The following is a 22,484-nucleotide window of genomic DNA, read 5'->3' on the forward strand; positions in this document are numbered from 1 at the left end:
CAAGCAGTGTGGTTATTTCTGCACTGTAGCTTTGAGGTAATCAGACTGAACTTGGAGCAGGCACTGAGTGGGTCTTTAAGGGATGGGGAGGAGAGGAGTGAGCTTCATTGGGGTATGATGTATCCTGTAGCCTTCCCCCAGAAGACTTAGCCAAAATTGCTCAAGTTAGTCTTTTGCAGTACAGAAGATGCACAGAAGCAACGTTCATCTCTTCATTTCTCCTATCCTTGTTAGGATGCTCAGAATCCTCTGAGTCCAAGAGTTATGGGAACCACACTAGATAGCACTGTCACTGTATTTTAAATATCTACATTACTGCTGCTTTTTATTTTAGAACTATTGGGAAGTATAGAAATGTAATAAACATATAAATCAAAATCAATAAAAGGCCAATAGATACTTATGCATCTGCAATCAGAGTATATGCCTGCTTATAGCTTGATATCTTTTGGGTACAATCCTACCCAAGCTTAGACATAAAAAGCCTGCAGCTCCCATGCTGGCTTGTGCATGATGGGGATGTTTGGATTTTTTTTTTTTTCTATTTACACAGAAGTAATCAAGAAACAAGCAAAAAAAAAAAAATATCCTCAATGTCCCTCTCTTGGCCTCAACCTGTCAATATGACTAACTGGACTTATGAAGTCGATACAGAATGATAATATATTTGAAGCACTTTTAATATTTGAAATTGTTAATGATGAATATTATTTGTTAATAAGCCATCTATTACCTTGCTTTCCTTTACTGAAAGCCAATGTGTAGATTGACTAGTGTTAGACTTAAACTGCAGAGACCAACACTAGACTTAGACTGCAGAGACCAATATCTCTACTTTTTGAGCATGCTTTAATTAATTAATTTTTATACCACTCATTAGCCTGAATGGCTTTCTGGGCGGTTTATGTAGTACACTGTATTTTAATCTGTTCTCTGCCTATGAATGTTCATCTGGTGATCCTGGGACAGTCAAAACTAAATGTTTTGTTTATTGAGCATTCAACAAAAAGCATTCAACCAGGCTTTGTAACCAACAATTATTTCTACAAACCAGTCGGAATACAGTAAATGTTCCTACAAAGCAAATGAAAGTGCTTCTTCCTTTCCAAAGAGAAAGTGTAGCCTACTATTCCCTGTCTCTTCTGTCCGAACAGCCATCAGGGAAAGATTATAAAACAGATGGCCTAAAAGGGAGTCCCTGCGCATCTCTTTCTGGAAATAAAGCATTGCCCCAGCTTTGTAGAAAATATTCCACCAGGGACAGGAAGACCTTCGACCTGCATGATCGACTTCATGGTTTTACTAGAGATGGGCCACTTTTAGTTTGAGCCAACTTTTTTTTTCTTTTGGCAATTTCGGAGGAGGTAAAGTCTAGTATTTGGAGGGATGAACAAGGAGGTGTAGAGGGCTATTCTGGTTTAGAGTATAATGGTGCAAGGGTTAAATGCCCCCTCACCCTCATGGTCCCAACACATCTTACATTCCCTGCAGAGACTATTACAAAAGTCAGCTATGCAAGAGTTGGCTGTACTACACTGCATTTTAATCTGCTCTCTGCATATAGATCTTAGATTTCTGGATCCTTCCTGAGTTGAGGGAATATGAGCAGCCTGGGGAAACTGTTTTCCCTTGAGTGGTGTTAATGCCTGTGCAACACACAAACTTACTTTTTTGCCATTGCAGTAAGAAAGACCAAAAAGGGAATATTAAATACTATTAGTTCTAACTGCTTTATTTATTTATTACATGTATATCCCACATTTTTCCCTTTTCTAGGAACTCAAGGCAGAATTTTTTTTTTAGGATATTTATATGCTTTTCCTTGCAAAAGCCTCAGGACGGCTTACAAAGATAAAATACAAATATCGCCAAACATAAATAAATTAAATTATCGACCCACTCTGGCTGCAGTTAAAATATAATGGTAAAAATGCGATATTTTTTGTACAGAATTCAGATTACAGAATTCTTGTTTTCCTCTCAATCTTATCCTCACAAGAACCCTCTGAGGTAGGTTGGGCTGAGAGTCTGCAGCTGGCCCAAAGTCATCCATGAGTTCCACAGCTGATTGTGAACTAGAACCCAGGTCCCACACTCTTAACCTCTATGCCACACTGGCTCTTTGTAGATAAGAGATTTAATTAGAATCAATCTCTTCTTCTCTTTATTAAATTCCTGCTATAATACAGAGTTTGGAATTTTATCCTCTGTGTGTGTGTGTGTGTGTGTGTGTGTGTGTGTTACACTGATTAGTTGCAGTATATAGATGCCATGGACTTTGACTAGAACAATTTAACATAACCATTACCATCATTATTAGTCAATAAAAGAGGAAACTATATAATGAATGTCACATCTAGTTTGGACCTTATAATTCTTGGCACACGTCTGGGCTTTCTCACACCCTTCAACAAAGGGTTTTTAACTTTCCTAACTTTAGCCTTCAGGGCCGGCTGCACTGTATCAGAAGTAGTGATTTCACTAGAGGGACCACACAAGATCACTACTTCAGTCATGGTTAAGATGCTTTTTACTACAGCCTGGGCCACGCTACCACACTGTTGTTCACTTTGTAATCTGTTAAGGAACACAATAAAACTTGTTTGCTGAGGTCACTACTAAATACTTATATATGTTCACAGTTTACCATTTATTCAAGCTCATCTGACCTTTGCTTTCTAATTGAAGTTTTATTTTTCAGTTTATGTTTCCAGTTTTATTTTTTTTTTTTAATGTTGGACAACCTATCTTTAAACAGCTAAAACAAAATTCAGTTTTACATACAGTATTGCCATTAAGTTACCTCTGCAGCGGTTTCATTCTCTGTCTCCTATCGATCAGAAAAAACTGGCAATTGCGCTGAATGTTTATGCAACAGAGGTACTTTTTGATTCAATAGCAATAATTTTCTCAATATTACAAAGTCTAGTGATTTAATTAAAAAGATCTTAAAAGCGGGCCCATATTTCATGGGCTAAATCAGAGAAACCATCAAATAGCATGGATTGCACTAATGTTGGTATGTGTATAAATACACATATAAATATACATATATACATCATTATTAATTTGTATATCATTACTGAAGCATTCATACATATGCATATATACATATGATACAGATGCTACCTCTCTGTATCTATATACTTACATCTATATACATATACATGCATCTATATAAAATAGTTCTACTGATCATAAATCCTAATTCGAAAAATACCAAGCACAACAGAAGACTTTTCACTGATTATAGTGAATTATACTTGTGAATAAAGATTTTTACCATTTAAACAAAAAACAACAGATGAGACCAAACTATCTTCAGGATGAAATATTAGAAATGTAGCTCAGAATACATGGATGAACTTGGGATGTAGGACACTTGTAAAGGATTTGTTCTTGCATAACAGACTAACATGAACAATATTTCCCTTAGTTTTTCTTGAACTATTATGCATAGTATGAATGATTAGTCTGCTGTGCTCTAGAGAGCAATACATTGCATATTGCTGATTAACTTTTTACAGGGTATGTAGAAATATTTTTTTCATAACTCTTATTGAAAAGATCAGTCACAATTTCTTGTGGTCATTTATACAGCTATTCCATTTTTAAATTAAAAAATAAAAATAAAAGGAGGTGTTTATAACATTAAATTTCCAGAAGGGGAATCAAGTGTAAAAGAATGAGAAACTAAATTGAGACAGAACTCCAGTAGAAAAGTACTAGCAAAAAAATTAAAATTGGTGCATCACCAAAACACATCTCTACAAGTGTGATTTATACAATGCCATCAATGCACAAGGAAGTTTACATAATGTGAAACAAATGCATGTTAAAAAGACCATTTGCAATGGACACAAAACTCTGGTAACATTTCTGTAATACTATCAAAATCTTTTAGTCTTATTTGCCTTCAGAAAAAAACAATTCCTATTCCTAGTAGCTATTTAAATAATTTTAGAAAGGCACTTCTTCTAGCATATCTGTATATACACACCAATCTCTCAAGGCTAACTGTAAAAATAGAAAGTTCTGAAGTCAGTCATATTTTCTGAACAATGTGCAAGCTGATGAGGACTCATATGAGTAAATGAACAGGTTTTCTCAAATATGGGATCCCACATTATTTTTCCCAGGTGAAAACAAAACAAAACAAAATTTTATAAACAAATTCCCCTAAGTACTGTTTTAGTTTAGGAACAAAAATCTTTCTAAATCCCGGTTTAGCTTTTAATATCACATTGTACATTAAAATTCATAAAGTAGTTCAAAGGCAAAGCAAGCTACTTTTCGGTTCAGCTCTGCAAATGGCAAAGAGGCATAGTAAATGCAGTTACATTCAGAATTCATTTTTATCAGGACAAAGTTTACTACTCCATTATTATACTGGCTCCTGGAAGCGCAGTTATAGTTAAGTGTGTTTTCCCTTTACTGTCTTCTCCATGGTGGTTTCTCAAGAATAGAAGGTTGCCTTTTATATTTTGACTATTTCAGATGTGTTACTAAAACAGGATTTGTCAGAATGATGGTCAACTACAGCTAATTTCTATATAGAAAACTATTAGTCAAGTTTTCAACTATTAGTTAAGTTTTGAACTTGTTTTTTAAAAATCTTAATTAAGTGCTTGAGTATATAAAAGGCCAGTGAAATTATAAATTATATTATACAAATTTGAAGTCAATCTAATCTGCAGCCAGATGCAGGAAGTCATGAGGGTCCATGAAACCTCTTATTAAGAATCATCAGTTTGATACATCTTTGGCCACATTTCTAAAAAAATCCGGAAGAATCAGCAATAATAATAATGATAACTGGGTCATTTTTGTATTTCTAGCAATGAGAGTGTTAAGAGAGACACCTGTAATTAACCAAAGATCCCAGTTATTATTCAGCACTGGGCTTCCAGTCATGCACTTCCCCTTCACATGCGTGCTTTTGAAGAGCGGTACATTCTGGCAGTCAGCTTTCCCCTAAGTTTCCTCAAGTACTGTGGGTAGCAGATCAATACGCAGAATCTTTAAACAACAAAAAGAGCACCTAACTCCCTGAGGACTTACAGGACAGTTAAAGCAACTAGTGAAAGAAAACTAGCAGCAGAAAGCAAGGTGATCAGATGAAAAGAGAATACAACTCCACCAGGCATTTTTTAATTTTAGAAGTACAGAGCTACTGTAAAGTTGTGGATAAATTGTTGCTGTTTCAGATATCTGGATTCAAAACCTTGTACTAGGTTGACTTTCTTAGCACTAGCTAAGCTCCTATAATAAATTTGACCATTCTTTTTATTGCCTGCTCAAATTTTCAAAAGATGAAAAAAAAATCAAATGTGTCATGTTGCATGGCTTGTGCAGTTATATTAAAAATTTGAATCAGAATCCGTACTTGCATTACTGTATCTCAGAAAAAAGTGAAGCATGTCTTTTTCACAGATCACCAATGCTTTAACAACAAGTAGATCAGAAATACTTAGAAAATAGTTTACTTGTGAAGGTCGGCTGGGAGGTGTACTTATAAGAGGTGTGGGGCCCATAGCAGAAGCTGCATTCAAGCTTCTTTCCCTTTCATCCTGGTATATTCGATCTCTTTCTGCTTCTGGCAGCTGCAAGAAATTCTGCATAGCCCGAAGGTTTACCAGTAAAGACTGTGAAGCGGTCTTAGGGTCTTCTTCCTTTCGCAGGATTTCTGAGAGCAAGCCCTGCAGGAGAAAAGAACACCCACAAACACACACACAGATAAAGGCACATTACACTATGCAGTTTTATATAGTACAGTCAATAGTACTGATCACATTTTTCTTCATTACACTAACTTCAGGAAATACACAGCAAAAACCTATTCATTCTACTTAAGAATATATTGCTGACAATTTAGGTAGAGCAGAAAGGAGCCTCAACTGTATCCTTAAGCATCTACTTTATGCACAATGCAAACTGAATCTACATAATTGATCTCTTCTTTTTTATGGACAACTTTTCAGGAATATTTTCTAGGACATTCAAGAATAAGTATAAATGAAATTTAAGTAGTCCTGCAGCATTATTAAATCTCTAATTAAAGCCTGCAATAATATAAATATATTCATCCTACACAAAGCAATTTCTGACAATTTGGGGGCACTTTATGACTTACAGATCTGATACACAGAGAGGTTTACAAGGAGAAAACAGAGTGACATTCACATGCAGATTGTCATTTTGAAAGAAGTACTTTGCTCCCTTCTCTGAAATATTTGAAAAAATAACTTGAGTAAATAAACAGGTAATCATTGGAAAAGATGGTTAATTAAGGCACATATTTATCATCATGTGTCAAAACACATACTTGCACATACACACGCAAAAGTTATTAATGGAACCCAAGAATCAGATCTGACCCACAGAGGGACTATTTATCTAATTATTCATATGTATATAAACATGGAATATATGAACGTAGTTACTCATTGGTAGGCACCCAAGTGCTCATAGCCCTCACACAATAATTTGCTTTGAGAAAAAATTCTCCTTAGGATCCAAATTTTTGTTATGGTGTTTAGGAAACTTATAGGAAAGCTCTGCATCCTAACCCCCTCCCCACCCCTTTTTAAAAAAATGGTACTTAAATAAATGGCTTAGATCTCTAATCATTTTTTCCCATGAGAGCTAATCACTTCATATAATCAAACAATGTCATGCTCAAGATTTATCTGATCACCATCTCTGCATTGCAGGAAGGACTTTACCCTGGCTGGCAAAGCTGCATTATTAGCTATCCCATGTAGTAAATGGATTGTCCCTCTGATAGAATAGAATTTCTCATAGTTCTGGCAGTCTTAGCAAGTTGTTCCTACATTTGCTTGAACTGCATACTATAGACTGCATGGATTGAGTTTAGTCTGTCTGCAGATAATGATTGTGACCCTTTCAGCATTAAAGAATCTGCGCCTAAAGCAATGATGAAGGGCAGACATGTGCAGACATATATGCACAGTTGTTAAATCTGTTTAACAAAATAGGGACCAAGTTTAACAGAACTAAACAACTGAAAAGAGTGTGAAATGTAACAATTCAAAGTTAGAGTAAACTAAACCAAATTCTTCAAAGGTGAGACTACAAGATGCTACGGCAGGGTTCAGAACCTGGGGACAAAATCCAGCCACTGTTGGCTCCAAAATCACCCTACCAGGCATCCCTAGAAAGCCACAACCCCTTCCTATGGTCTCACCCCCTTCCTCCGACTACCAATTGTTTGGTGGCTTCTTGGCTTTTCTGAAGCATTTCCCTCATTCTAAGAGGTTGCAATGACTCTCCTAAGGCTTTGTTACTGACAGTAAGAACATTAAGTTAAAATATGCTTTTTGGCATTTTTACTCCATCATTTTGACTTTAGCACGTCCTACCACTGGAATGCAGACCTCAGAAGATTCTCCAAAAAGGAATTCAATCCTAGTGCTGAAAGACATTCTGCACCTTTGTCAGCCTGCCCTGTGAAAACCAAACCAAACATTCACACACACCCATAACTGGTGAATCAAAGCAATTTGACAGTAGTATCTGAATTTACAAAACCATTTTAAAGATAATGTGATTATTATCTTTGTGTGGAGGTGAGGATTTGAATATTTATGAAGAAAAAGTACAGTGGGAACTCATGAAAAAACTGGTTCATGTGCGTGCACACAAAACCAAATCCTGGCAGATTATCACCAATGAAAATAAACCAGCTTCTTCAAACTTCTGACAGTTGAGACAAAGTATTCTTCAAACTAAGGATGGAGGTACATGTCACTCTTAAATAACTTGGAGTACTGCAACTTTTAATTTTATTAATAGCAATATCCTCTACTCAGAGATAAGTTCCATTAAATTCAATGAGGCTTAACCCCAGGAAAAATGGGTACAGTTTTGCAGCCTAATTAGTTAATTTAACAAACGATAACTATCAAGTATCATCTTTTCCTATTTTAATATCTTCAAGGCACTGTTCATAGCGGTTCTCTATTTTATCCTCCCACAACCCTGTCAGGTAGTTTAGTGAAGAACAGTGTAGCTGCCCGGAAATCACCTGCTTCAAGGTTAAGCAGGAGTCTGAATCCATGTTTCCCCAGTCAAAGCCCAACTCCTGTCTACATTCCAACTATTCCAAGTGTGATTCAAAAGCACTAAAACTTGCAACCCAGTTCTTAACATGTGGGAGTGGGTTTGATTAGAGTGTGGAACTGGGGATGTGGGAGATCCTGGTTATAGTCCACCCTCAGCCATGAAGCTCTCTGGGTGCTTTTGGGCCATTCACTCATGCTCAGTCTAACCTACCTCACAGGATGGTTTTTGTGAAAATAAAGTGGAACTATGTAAGCCACCTTGGGTTCCTCTCAAGGGGAACAGAAGTGGACATAAATGCAATATAACAAAGGTAAGTGTGCTTAGGGCTAGTACTTTAAATACGTACCCATAGGATATCTGCACAAGAACATATTTTAAGTTTCATATTCATGCAATTTCAGAGCAGAGCAAATCCCACCAGTTCCAATTCAGCAACGTATACATTTGATTTCACATGCCTCTGGGATTTCTAACCGGTGCTTAAGTATCTGCTTAAGTATCATCTGTTTTTACTTTCAATGAAAGTGTTGAGTGGTTTACTGAACACCTTTATATTTTATATATTTAACAGTAAATCCTACTGTTGTGGTGCTCTGCACTATTTTAATAGGAGATTCAGAAGCAGATTCTGATTCAGAATTGGAACTTGCTAAACTAGTCTAAATTTGCCCTTTGACCCTGAACAGCTGCTGCATGAAGCCCAAAGTAAGCGGAGCAGAAATTGGTGTCCACACAGGTGTTCAGCTGCATCTCTGAGTGAGCCATTGCTCTGAACCTGACCCTGGATTCAAAAAAAGCCATATCTCCACAGTAGAGATGGTGCAAGTGGCGTCCTCTGAAATAAATCTAATTCTGATGTCTCCCTTCACTGGGAGTTATAACAATTAAATAATTCCTCACATACTCACATAGTAGAATACCATTTTTCTATGGATAAGTTACCATAGTGGTTAAGTATTAAGAGTGCAGGTCTGGGACTAGGTTCTAGTCCCTGCTCAGTCATGGAACCAACTGGGTGCCTTTTGGCCAGTCAGATTCTTAGTCCAACCTACCTCACAGGGTCATTGTTGCAGGGGTAAAATTGAGAGCAGAAGGAAAAGAATGATGTAAGTTGCTTTGTGTTCATTATAAGGAAAAAGTGGGATATTATGCCAATAAATAAATGCATGCATGACACTATATAATTTAGTCTCAATATGGCCCTGGCTATATTCCTCTTGAATTCCTATGTGTGCACTATTCATGTCTAAGAAATACAATAAAAGTATGTCTGAGTGCTGTTTCCTTTATGCCTTTCATGAGGTCAAAAAGTTCCAGTTTTAAATACATTTCTAACAAGAAAAAAAAATGCACAGCTCCCTGCAGCAGAAACCTTCAGCTTTAATAATCCTGCAACATGGCCCAAATGAAATCACAAGAAAGATGCAATAATGCAAGTTTACACCTTTATGCTATGACAGCAAAGTTAGCAAAGTTTACAAAACCTTCACCTTTGTTGAAGAGGGCCACTAGTTAGATGCCAATTTCATTCCTAAGAGGAACCCTGAGTAATGCTTGAGTCTTGTTCATGTAACGTTCATGTCCAGCTACCTGACCAGAGTGTCCTATAAACCATCTATGACAATGTGCTTAGAAGGTTGATCGAAAAGGGAACCATGCCTAGCACATGGTTTTGCAATGCACTAGCACATCTCTTAAGTCATGCTGTGCATTCTGCACACTGTTTGAAATTAGCAGTGTGTGCACACAGTGATAACAATATATGTGACATATGAGCATTTGCTGGCAACCATATGCAAACATCTGTTTTCACAAAAAGTAAAGAATATGCTTCCCATGAAAAAATATTTTCTTGAAAAGAGAGGAAAGTAGTGGGCTATGTCCGTCCCTTCCCGTCCTCCTGCCAGCAAGTATAATCACCTCATCTATAGCACTACTTCTTCTCAAGCCTCTGTGTTAGAAACTGCCAATACTCTTCAGGAGGCTAAATCTGGTTGTTGGGCCTTCAGCTGTGGATCCTTCAGGATCCTTCATATAGGCAGAATGCCTAGCACATGTTCAATGATTTCCTGTAGCCACCATAATTTTCCAACACTGCTACTGTAAATCATTTATGATTAAGGCTCTGAAATGTCATAACACATCCTAGTCCCTTCCATCTGGATACACAATTGGCATGTACAACGTGCAGGACCTCTGCAGTGGTGGCCCTGCAATTGTGAACTCTCTCCTTGGAGAGCTAAAACAGGCCCCATTTGCATCCATCTTTAGTCAGGTTACTAAACCAACTTTAGTTAAGTGGGAATTTAGGATCCAAAGTATGGTTTGCCTGATTTTTCAGTTGTTGCTATTTAATGTTCCTTTTATGTATTGATTTCAGTTGTTTTAAATCATCTGTATTATTGATTTTAATTGACTATCACTCTGAATGTACATGTGCAGACATGAAATAAACACACACAAAGTGAATATATCATAACCAGTCATACCAATAATTACTGCATTAAAGTAGCAAAGGTAATCTGTCAATGCATTGTATTTCTGTTAGGTATCTGCCATGTACTTCTTCATCTGAGGGCCCTATCTTCCCTTACAGTTAAAGTCAATTTAAGCCATAACCACATCACAGAGAAATAAATAAAATCTTTAAAATTATCTGAAGTATATTTCTTTAGCAATTGCACAAAAAAAGTTCAACAAGTATCAGTAATTTAAAAAGCTAATTATGAATTCCTTTAAAATTAAAATAAATAAAAGTGTCTGCAAATATGAACTAAAATATAACTTGTCTGGCCTGCAGTTTTTCTTTTCTTTGAACATAATCACTTATTCAGATAGATTTTATCAGGCTCATGAAACTTCAAAGCTCTCCAAAGAAAAATGTGATTTGCTGGAACCTTCCTCCCAAATATGTAAAACATCCTTGTATGCCATCTCCATTGCAGTGGATTGAAATCTCATATCCAGGTGGAAGATTATTTTCAAACTCCACCCGCAAGTCTGGAGTCCTGCCAAGTAAGTTATAAGCAGACACATTTATCTTTGTCGCTTATTAGCAAGAGGAGAACTGTCGTGATAGTGTAATAGCACCTTTTTACCTTTTAGTTGAATAGTGATATGGGCAGTGTGCTTTTTCTTAAATTACACTGTGAAGAGTTGGTATAAACTGCCCTGAGAGCCTTTTATGGCTGAGTGGCGGTATAGAAATTTAACGTAATGTAAAAAAAAGAATTATATGAACACAGTGGCAATTTCTGTTATACTTAAGCAGGGAAATTTCCCTCCACCACATAATTTACAGAACTGAAATTCAATAAAACATTACAGGATGGTCCATTACTGTTATCAATTTTGAATAATCCATCTTCATTCTTCATTTTACTGGAAAATAAGCAGTGTGCCAAAGACAAAATGAAAAAAGGAAGAAATGAAGAAAGACTGTTTGGGCAATCTGAGTAAACCTTTGATATGGTCTTTAAATTACTACTTGCACCTCCAACTCTGTCCAGAGAGGTTCTCTTGCTACTCAAGTCCACATGCATAAAAACAGAAAAACTGTTCACATGTTCTCCATGCTATGGTTCTCAAGCCATGGTTCTCAGGTTAGAGAACATGAAAATGAATCCATTTTATTATGATCATTATTGGGGTCATATACCACTTACCATTTAAAAAAAAAAAGTCTGTAAGTAGTAGAGTTCCCAGAGTGTTGCTTACCAAGCCCGTTTGTAATCTTTCCTCCCAAGCATATATTATGAAGAAGCAAGTCCTCTAGTCCAATTAGTTCCACTACTAAACAAAACAAAGAGCTTAGAAGCTTGATAGGGGCTTTCTTAGGTTTCAGCAATATACAATTTCTTTGCTAGTGGAAAAATCTAGAATATAGAAATTATCAGGTATTGCTGTGTCTATGGCAGCAGCTGTTTCTAGGACACACTTTGATTGGTGTAAAAATAATTGCTGAATTTTATTGTTAGATAATCTAAATATTTAAAAAAACTTCTATGATACTAACAAAGATTAAAGTATAGTCAATATAATGTATTATTTGCTACTAATGTATTAATATGGAAAGGAGAAAATGGGAAATATTTAGAAATCTTAAAGGGAAAACTTCCTTTTGGTGGTGGGGGGAGAATCACAGTCTTTGGAGTTTGCAAGCAAGTGAAGTAAGTGAATCACTTTGTCCAGATGGTCATATAGTCCACTGTACTGGCTGCAGTGTTTGCCAGCAGCCACCTTGAATATTCAAGCAGTGACCATGCCTTCTCCTGGTGCTTGATTCTGGTGAGGGATGAGCTGTGCACAGGGAAAGCATCCCCCGCATAACCTGGAGGCCATGGGTTTTGGAACTCTTGCACAATCCAACCCTGTCAGGTTTGAAAAATACCACAAGCCACAATCGAGGTCTGCATTTTCCAGACAGTGCCCATGCATGTTGTAGCAAGCGATTGTGCAAACCTGGTCAATGCATAAGCCCGGAACAAGCATAACAAGTATGCATTGTAGCAACACCAATGGAACAAAACAGAGATGATAGGATACAGAACTGTATGTTAACAAAATAAACCAAGGAAATACATTTGCAGCAACAAGCCATGGAATCTGTTTCTTTGTTTATGACACATTTCTTTATATTACACATGAAAATACGTCTGTCTACATGTAGGCATGATAAAAAAAATGCCTGGGTGACTTTAGGCCAGTTACAGACTCTCAGTCCAACCTATCTCACGGGGTTGTTGTTAGGAGAATTATGTAAGTTGCCTTGAGTTCTTTGGAAGGAAAAAAAATAAAGGCATATAAATGTCATAAATACATTGATTAAAATAAATAAGTATGGAATTTGTTCTTCCTAATATGTTTTACCTTAAAGCACTGCATTAATTCTTCTCATAAAATTAAAAATGGGGAGAAATTAACTGAACAGCTGGGTCAGCCATTGGAAGAACTACAGTGGTTAAAGTTATTCTTTTCATACATGTCTGAGTTGCAATCATTATTTTTGGGCTCTCTGTCTCTTGTGGAATGCTAGGTAGAATGCAGCCAAAATATTGGCCTATACTGCTTTAAAAAGTATATGAGGATATATTAGAAGATGGCACCAACTCATTTCCCTATGACAGTTACAGAGCAGCTAATGAGGTCAGTGCTAGTATGATCTTTGCCCACTAATAAAAATTGAGTGCTTATTTAGAAGATTACCTAATAACATAAACAAACATTAACTTGTGTAGTTTCCAACTGTGAGTGAACGTCAGTGTACTAAAGAACTTAACTTGTTAAAGGACTATCTCTTCCCTGAACTACATCTATGTTTTTCAGTAAAACAATTCACAATTGTCCAGAAGTGAATTAAAATTTTCTTCAGTCCATAGTGTAGATTACTGAGAAATCCCAAAATTTCTATTTCAACACATTCAACTCAGCTGAAATTAAACACATGACGTTATTGTCAAAATTATTCCTCGACTTCAATGGAAGAAATTATAGAAGTGAAAATAATCACAAATATTTTCAATTTATATTGTTCTAAAGAGCTATTAAACAGTTATATTTTCCAAAGCTCACCCTGATGAACCTTGCTGATTGAATTTATATAAAAAAATCAAAGACTAATTCTATTCATGAAGGAAAAGTAATCCAAACTTTACTTCCCATTTCTTCTTGCAAAGATGTGGTAAAAAAAGTGAAAAACATTGTTCAGACTGCCCAAAGTTAAGAACAAATAAAAGCGCATGTTCAATGAGCTGCACTTATTTGGACAAGTTGGAACATGGAACAGGGCCAGCACTTGAGTGTTAGGTAGCAGAATAAACAATTTATGTAAACACTATCTTCAGCATGGTAAAAAATGCTACCCAAAATTGTTCCTGAAGCCTCAGAGATGATGACTATTGAGATTATTCATAATAGACAGCCATGAGCTATCAACCTACAATATGGAGTGGTTACATATCAGCAAGCAACCTATACACATGAAGCTAAATTACGTATTTTGTGCTCATGCAGATTTTCTTTCTTTCTATCCAAGAAATAAGGATGTGTGACCAAAAATGGGAAGAGGGCAAACTCCACCTACCAAAAAAGGAAAGCTGTTCACAACTTGTAAGAAAATATGTTACTTATACAACTTCTATAAACTGGGAATGTAAACACACACATGGAAAAATAGGTAAACCTAAAAACAGGCCACCCAATTCTTTTGATAGGCTCTCCTCCCCTTTTTTCATATTTTGTTTGCCACTTTAAGAGAACCACTTTGGATACATGCAGCCCTCTACACTTGAAGGATTACAGGCATCCTGTGCAGTGTGAGAAGAATGTGGAGGCAAAAGTCCCCTCCATACTCCTCCTGCCCTACAGAGCACCTAGAAAGTTGATTTTGACCATCTAAGTGCTGTGTTCCAGAAGAAGAGAGAAGGAAGCTGAGATGTTACAAGAATAGCTCATATTGTAGTGGAGCCTGTCCCTTTCCTTCGCTGTCTCTTGGAACGCCTACAAAACATATTTTCCAAAGTCACATTTGTGATCTTGGAGAAGCAGGCACTGCAACTCTTTCCACACTCGCTGCAAGTGGAGGGGAACAGCACCTTCAACCTCACAGCAAGTTTCTGAGATCAGAGCTGAGACTCTGTAAAATGCTCTGTCCATCTGGACAAAGTCAGTTATCTGCAATGTTTACTGCATTTTCAAGAAAACAGATATTTCAGGCTGTGGATTTATTTACAGTGTGAAACTTCAACTGAGGTATTCTGAAAGAACACTGTTCATACTCTGTCTTTCATTCTCTTTTAAATCTTACACGCATTTTTATAAGTATGGACTTGAAAAGGCCCAAACTGTCACTACAGCTTCCAAAGAATTTTTTTGACTATGGAAATATTTTGCTAACAAACTTTTAATGATTTTAGACTAAAGTATATATTGTATTTTATTACCCCACATCATTTATTGAAATGTTTGTACTTTAGGAATTTACTGAATTCAATGTACATGAAATTTATTCTGTTCATTTACTGAATCACTGTTCTTAGATACACAATTAAAAAACACTGATAGTTTATTATAGCCTATCTATAGTTAAGATAATTTAAATTTTATTTTATCTGTTAGTGTTCTGCATTTCTCAAAAGCTAAAGCTTAATAAAAATAATAAAATACTGTATCACAGTAAAGTATAATACAAAATCCTTAATGTTTAAAACACATGAAAACCTGCAGTAGTGGAAACAACGAAAAACAAACAGAGAACAGAAAGAGGATAGGTATCTTTGGTTCACAGTTCTGGGGTTGTAAACAGTGCTCTGATCACAGAGGCGGGAATGAGAGTTTTGATTCCCCACTCCCTTGAAGCTGGCATGGAAAGATCCATGTCAGCTACTTTATGTGGTCAGAAAAGCAACTCTGGAGAGGGAGCGAGGGATGCAGGGTGTGAAGGAGACTAGAGACCCCAGGATATGAGATCCAGCAGACATCCCAGCCTCCTTCCCAACTGCTCCAAGATGCATACATGTAGGCAAAGAAACCCATCTAGAAGAATGTGCTGGGTGGAAGGATGGGTAGGCAAAGACCAGCTTTTCCCCTTCTCCTGCTCTGGTCAGGATCAACTTCTTATTGAGGTTAGTAAAGGTTTCATACAAATCTTAGCAAAGATTTTATAAGAGTTTAGTAAAAGTTTTTATAAAAGATTTTTATGTCTAGAACATTTAGCATTGTATTTGACATGGATGTATTTAGAATTAGTTTTTCTATTACCTCCCAATAGCATTTTAAACATTCTATTACTTCTGACTATTTACATATGCTTTTCATATGTTAACCCATGCAATTATTGATAGCGATTTGTCACATTTAAGTCCAATATATATCAATTGTCTGTTCTTACAGCTTGCTACAGTGCATTTATATTTACTTTCTTGTATGTGAATTTCTGATTTGATGTGGTTCGTCCTTTTATGGCCTATTTTAGGGCTTATAAACAGCAGGACATCGTTGCAGGATGACAGGGTAACCCTGATGCTTGTTACTTTTTTGATGCCAAGGTTCCATGTGAATTCTGCTAGGCTTCTGTGGTACAGCAAGGCTGGAGGGAGGGGAGTACTCAAAGACACCAGGAGAAGGAAAGTTGCATCATTCAAGATCCTTGAGATTACCACATGTTCAAAACTACACTACCAAGACTAACAGGGTTACAAGTTGCAATCTGCAGAATATAATTCTTAACATTACAGATGAATTGGGAAAGACTGCCAGCAGTGCATCTCTCACCGTGTTTCCTTCGGCATACCCCAATTCACCTTTCTCCCCTGTCTGTTGTAGGGCAAATATTGGCAAGCAGGACAAGTAGAAAAATCCAAGAAGGGACTCAGCAGGAGATATAGCAGTGTTAATCTCTTTTATTGCATCAATACTGTTAAAGGAAAAAGTCATTTTTTCAGGTTGTAACCTGCAGTCCTAACAGTCTGCAACCCAGGTTTTATGGGCACATTGGTTAATGCCATGACATGCCAGTGTTGTTAATTCAGCAGGGCATAACTGAGCTGACAGTGTGTACAATACAGAACTTTATTACCAAACTGAACTATTTCTGATTGAATGTAAATGCAAATGAGCCCATAGTTTAAAAATGTTCCTCAAGATGGAAGCGAAGGGAACTATTTATAGTTAAATGGTATATTAAAACCTTTAGTAAAATGTTGCTCCTTTCAACTGCTTGCTTCCCCAAACAATTGTTACTAAGTTTAAAAAAAAGATGTAGGAGAAACAGCTAAGTGTGCTCAACATTCCCTTGTACAAGAATGAAATTAGGAATACTTCCAGGTCTGTGGCTTGGACTCTAACTTAGTTAGAGTAGCCACCACTTTTGCATCATGTTTTATTTAACCATCAAGGCAAATCAAGATAATACTGCAAATAATAGAGTAACACACATGGTAGATGGGGAAAATTAATCTTGCTTTTTTTTCTTTAAAGAAAAGTCTAACCTGAGTTCTGTTAAATGCCACACGTGCAAAAACTGCCTGCGAGATTCCTGCTCGTTTCAATTCATCACGCACCCACTGGTAGATTTCGGAAGACACCTCTGTGTTAGTTGAAACCTGCTGCTCCAACGGCTTGTTCATGGACCTGCTGACGGGAGGAGGATGGTTCAAGTACTGTTGGTTTAAGGACTGTTGGGCTAGAAGTCTGTTCACTGCATACTGCTGGTTTAGCAACTGGGCCATTACCAGCTGCTGATTTACCAACTGAGGACTAATGGGAGTAGATACAAGTCCAGGGTGCAGGTTTGGAAGTGGGGTCCGAACAGATGGTTGACTGCTATGAGAAAGCTGAACAGGGGATGGAGGCTGCTCAGCTGTGTTCCCTGGGACTGGCTGGTGACCAAAGTTGACGTGGTTGGCACCTTGTTGTGATAGTTCAGAAAGGCTATCCATTTCAGCTAGAGGGAAAATAAGGGATGTTATTTATTTAAATGAAATGTTTTACAGCAGGGGTACAGAACCTCAGGCCCAGAGACCATCTCCAGCCCTCTGGGGTCCCTTAGAAGGCCATGCCTGCTTTCACTGGTCCCTTCCCACAACCACTTAGTTTTTTGAGGTTTCCCAGTTTTTATGCAAGCTTTCACCTACAATCTTAAAGGTTGAAACACCTCTTCTAAGTTTTAATTGCTAGCAGTAACAGCTTTAAGCTTAAAAATGCGGATATTTTTGGTCCCATCCCTTTTGCCTTCAGCTGTGCTCACCATTGAAATATGGTCCCCAGAAATGTCTCTAAAATGCAACCCAGCCCTTGGGCTGAAAGAGGTTCTGCACCCCTGGTTTACAGGCAGATAAAAAGAGTATGGTTGATGACCTTCATGAGACTATTGCTATCTTATTCTCTATCTGTTTCAAGAGATGCTAATAATACAATATTATTAGCATTTTCCTTGACCTTCCGGAGTATTTTGATATTTTATACATATTTTAACATGTTCCTGGACACTGTCTTATGAATACTCTTTATTTCCCAGTAGACTGCAATGGGCATTTCTACGCCAAAAGCATTCAATGAATGAACATAGATTCTCTCTTGTATCACCATAAAATTGGTCCTTGTACTTGGCTCATGTCTTCTTTCTAGGAGTCAAGATCAACTTTGACCATATGATTCAGAATGTAACAATCAAGACCTGTAACAATTTCATACACAGTTCTTTAAAGTTACACAACTGTTAATACTAGGTTGAAGGTTAATTTATCATCTAAGAGCAAAGCTCACAGAATTTCTTTTCAATTTATTAGCAGCTTCTTAAAAATGAATGCAGTATTATTATTAAAAGAATAGTCAATAACTGATTAAGAACACTTGATTTACTTGTGAATCAAACATTTTGTGAAAATTTGAAATATATGCAGGATATTGGCTTGTATTCAGGGGTGTCCTTGGGCCAGTGTAACAGAAACTGCTATGGAACATGATTTCATCATCTTTTCTTCCTGAAGCTCACGTCATTTTCCACAAAATTGCTCTAGAGTCTTAGAGGACTCTCTGGAGAGTTTGGAGGGTTCCTGGAGACTTTGGGAAGAAGAAGACGACAGGGAAGCCCAGTTCACCAAGTAACTTCTGTTCCATTGGTAGAAGGATATAGTTGGATACAAGTCAAACCTTATTATGACATTTAAACTAATTTTACCATTTAAAACAGTGTTATTACTTGAAATAATAATGCATTTACTTTTCAAGATGCTACTAATGGAAAAAATAACTTCAGTTAAATACTTTTCTATGAGCTACGCTAGCTGGAAAGTATCCAAAAATTTATCTTTTCCCGATATTAACAATAATTATGTAACATTAAGGAAATATATATGAAATGGTTACAAATCTTTTATATCTAATAAAATTTTTACATTTTGGCGTATTTATGAAATTTACAGTTTAGTGGAGATTATTCCCAGTGAGTTTAGTATCTTGCAGTTATTTGGAAGGAAAGGTCTAGCACAAGAAAGGGACAGGTCAAACACGGAGCAAACACAGGATGCTTGCTTCTACAATTTTGAAACTAAATCAAAAGTTATCAGAAGAATGCAAGCATCAATACACAAGTGATGAAGACCATTTCTGTTCCTCTTGTGGAGATGACAGCAGTCTCCAAGTGCATATATGCATCTTAGATTTTAACATTGTATATGCCTACAGAATATCATTCTCTAATGATTTATAGTGTCTCACATAAAAACATTTGTTCTACACATTTCAAGTGGAAACTGTCATAAATAGCATGTCATCCATCCTGAAATAGAAAATATTACATAAGAGTTGTTTTCAGTGTTTCCTAGAATTTCCAATTTTTCAAGTGGAAAAGCTAAAGGAAAAAAAAGGTCTCACGGAAGATGGAGAAAAATGCCACCCTCTCCAAATGCTTCCAGGGATTTAGTTATCTATTCATCACATGATTGCTATTATTGTTGTTTTAAAGGAAAAGAATCAGAAAAAAATGACCAGTTCTAAAATTCAGTTCTCTTCATAGGACTTATTCCCAAAGGCATGAAACATGATGTCCAAGCCATTTATGTATATTAAATGAAGATTCCACTAAAGACAGGCTAGTTCACACATTCATGTACGCAATTTGACATCTCATTACTTTTTAAATAACTGCTGTTGTTATTCAATGAAATCCCAAATAAGGAAATGCATGAATAAATGCCTGGGAGAATTCAGGCTGTGAGCTACCTACAGCATCCACTGTTGGCAGCCATTTATACTGCGCTGGCCTGCTGGACTGCAGCATGCTACTAGATGCAGCAGACTTGGCCATAGATGGAATTAGTTTTCATAGGCATTAATCCATAGTATCATACCTGGGCAGGAATAAGAGGAGAAATGAAAGACTTTTGATGTCATATCATTCAGCCTGCAGCTCAAAGTGTGAACTGGCTCCAATGAAAAATATTGTTGCTAAAAAGCAGTGAAAGGCGATATGAAGGCTCTGTGTTATCTTATCTGTGGCAGCTGCTTCTCACATGCAAACCATAACTTAATGTTTCAGTCATCAAGTGTGAATGTGCATGTGTAAATTCACCTGCAGTCTGACCCATTTTGATTCTTAAAGCAGGTCACTGGCCAGTCCTCTGGCTATTCTGCAGTCTATTTTCACTATCAATACCTGTTGAATCTCTGTGGTCAAAATTCTGTAAACCCTTTCAGAAGATTAAAATACTCTTAGTTGCCTTAGGGAACTATATAATTTTTCCAGACACTGTGAAATATTGTGGATTATTTACATTGCAGGTTCAGTCTCAGGAGGTAGCTGAAAATGTAGTTCAACTGGATTAATTTCAAACCTGCATCCTATGATACTTCTAAGGACATTAAATAGATCTTATCTTCCGACATGTCTTAATTTAGATGACTCTCAGCACTGCATGTGATTGTGCCCTGGTTTGTATTTTGCAACTGCTACCCTTTCAATCCATACGGAATTCCCTTAGGCAATGATATTTCCACAAATGCTTACCCTGGAACATATAAATTATTTCCCTAATCATTTGGCAGGCTCCAAAAGCAGTGGACTAGAGCCAATGTTGAATGAATGGACTTTCACTGGTGCAACATGACATCAACTGGCACAACAGGACTTTGCTGTATATTCTTCCCCCTTGCAACCTAGAGTGCTTCAAATCTGACCTGATGGGTCCCCCAATTCCCTAGAGCAGAACTGTACTAGAAGCTGCAGCAGGAAAATCCATGCCACTAGTAGGTGACCAGTGCTGGATCCAAATTAGTATACCAAATGTGCTAATATGACACATATTATATAGGTTATACCAGAATAAAAGAAATGAGGAGAAAGAGGTGGTAAGCTGCAAGGTTATGCCCCACTGATTTCAATGGACTTACTCAAAGTATGTCCAAGTCTGGGTCCAGTCTTATGTATAGATAACCACCATTTGATTATGATTTTGTTTCATAAAAAATTGTTGCCATTAAATTTGCACTGTAGCTACAAGTATGGAGCCCTTTTCATTAAGGACTGTTTTGTATTTTCCAAATTTAGTAAGCTCACTCCATATTTAAATAAATTTTGTAATGTGTAAGAAAACACTGTAATAAAGATGCAGGGCCAGTCATGATGCATAGATAGAAGGTGAAAAAATCCCAAGTCATCTTCTAACTAAAGGTTTCACTGAAACATCAGAAATTAAATAAGGTTCATTCAACTCATTCTTAAATTGAACGTTATGTAATATTTTCTTGAAACATAATGTTTCATCATATCCAAACAATGCTTGGCAAAAGATCTGTGTGAATGGACAGATTTTATTTAAAATTTTAAAATTTAAAAGGTGTTCAGTATTCAAACTCCTGTGTAACTGTAAAAAAAATTAGGGGCCATATTAATACCAATGCTAAAAAATAAAGATTGTAACATTCAAGCACTTAAGTAGTTTCCTTCTTGTTCTGTACGCCCTGCAAAATTGGCTATGAAATAAACTCAGTTATTATATAGAGATTTCACCATATTAGCTAAGATTCAGAATTCAAACACAGCTTGAAATGTGTTAAATCATAGTATAGTTACTAATACTTCGGTTTTTATCTTTTTGCTTACCCATCATATCTTTTGCCTTCTTGAAATGTTTATACCACCTCCCAAATTCCTGACATTTTGCTGCTGAGACATTTGCATAGTAAGTGCTGTTCACAATGGAAGAAATCATACTCTGAAAAGAAAGGGGGAAAGCATCTGAATTACTGAAATGTTTAACAAAAGAAGCTATTTTAATTATTTGATGGGTAATATTTTTAGTCTCAACACCATATTGAACTATAATTCTTTAGGCCCTAGACATTTATGCTGATATTCTTGAAAGAAACACTAGCCACACATCACTGGCAAACATTATGTAATATCTATTTTAATATATCTCATCACAGTCTATGGGCTGTTTTTCTACACATACATACATACACATAACCAATGTACTCTCACATATGTTGAAAATAATGTAAATGTTTCTATCTGAAAGATGCTATATAGTATGACCTCCTTATCTGGGTGTATAGGCTTCAAGTCCCCCAGCAGATGCCTGAAACCACAGTAGCAGTAAACACGATACAGCCAGCCCTCCTCATTCACAGGGTTAGGGGTGAAGGACTGCCACGAAAGTGAAAAAAACATGAATCGCCCCACCTCCCAAACTTAATACTCTTGACCAGCCTTTCCCAACCTTGTGCCTTCCAGAATCATTTAGACTGCAACACTCAGAATTCCATGTCAATGGCCTCTGAAGGTCACCAGGTTGGGGAAGGCTGCTGTTGACCATACATGTACTGGTAGTTGCATTGCAATTACCTCTTTCACAATTTAAACAATCTTTAGCTTAAAATAAGATCCGGTGTGCTGGAAC

At 36.7% G+C, this 22,484-nt stretch overlaps 1 protein-coding gene across 8 annotated transcripts in view; it reads right to left on the bottom strand.

Moving 5' to 3' along the window:
* Nucleotides 1–22,484, bottom strand: part of SATB1 (SATB homeobox 1) — a 129,504-nt gene that overhangs the window by 39,398 nt on the left and 67,622 nt on the right. For 7 of the 8 annotated variants that reach the window (XM_044449397.1, XM_044449392.1, XM_044449399.1 and 4 more), the window contains 3 exons: nucleotides 21,686–21,797; nucleotides 17,073–17,527; nucleotides 5,487–5,699 (listed from right to left, as the gene is read on the bottom strand). In XM_044449397.1, coding sequence (XP_044305332.1) covers nucleotides 5,487–5,699; nucleotides 17,073–17,527; nucleotides 21,686–21,797 — 780 coding nt within the window. The remainder of the gene's footprint in view (nucleotides 1–5,486; nucleotides 5,700–17,072; nucleotides 17,528–21,685; nucleotides 21,798–22,484) is intronic. The other variant, XM_044449398.1, reaches the window with a different exon arrangement.

The sequence above is a fragment of the Varanus komodoensis genome, unplaced genomic scaffold, assembly GCF_004798865.1.
Source record: "Varanus komodoensis strain SLA01 unplaced genomic scaffold, ASM479886v1 scaffold58, whole genome shotgun sequence".
Classification (NCBI taxonomy): Eukaryota; Metazoa; Chordata; class Lepidosauria; order Squamata; family Varanidae; genus Varanus; species Varanus komodoensis.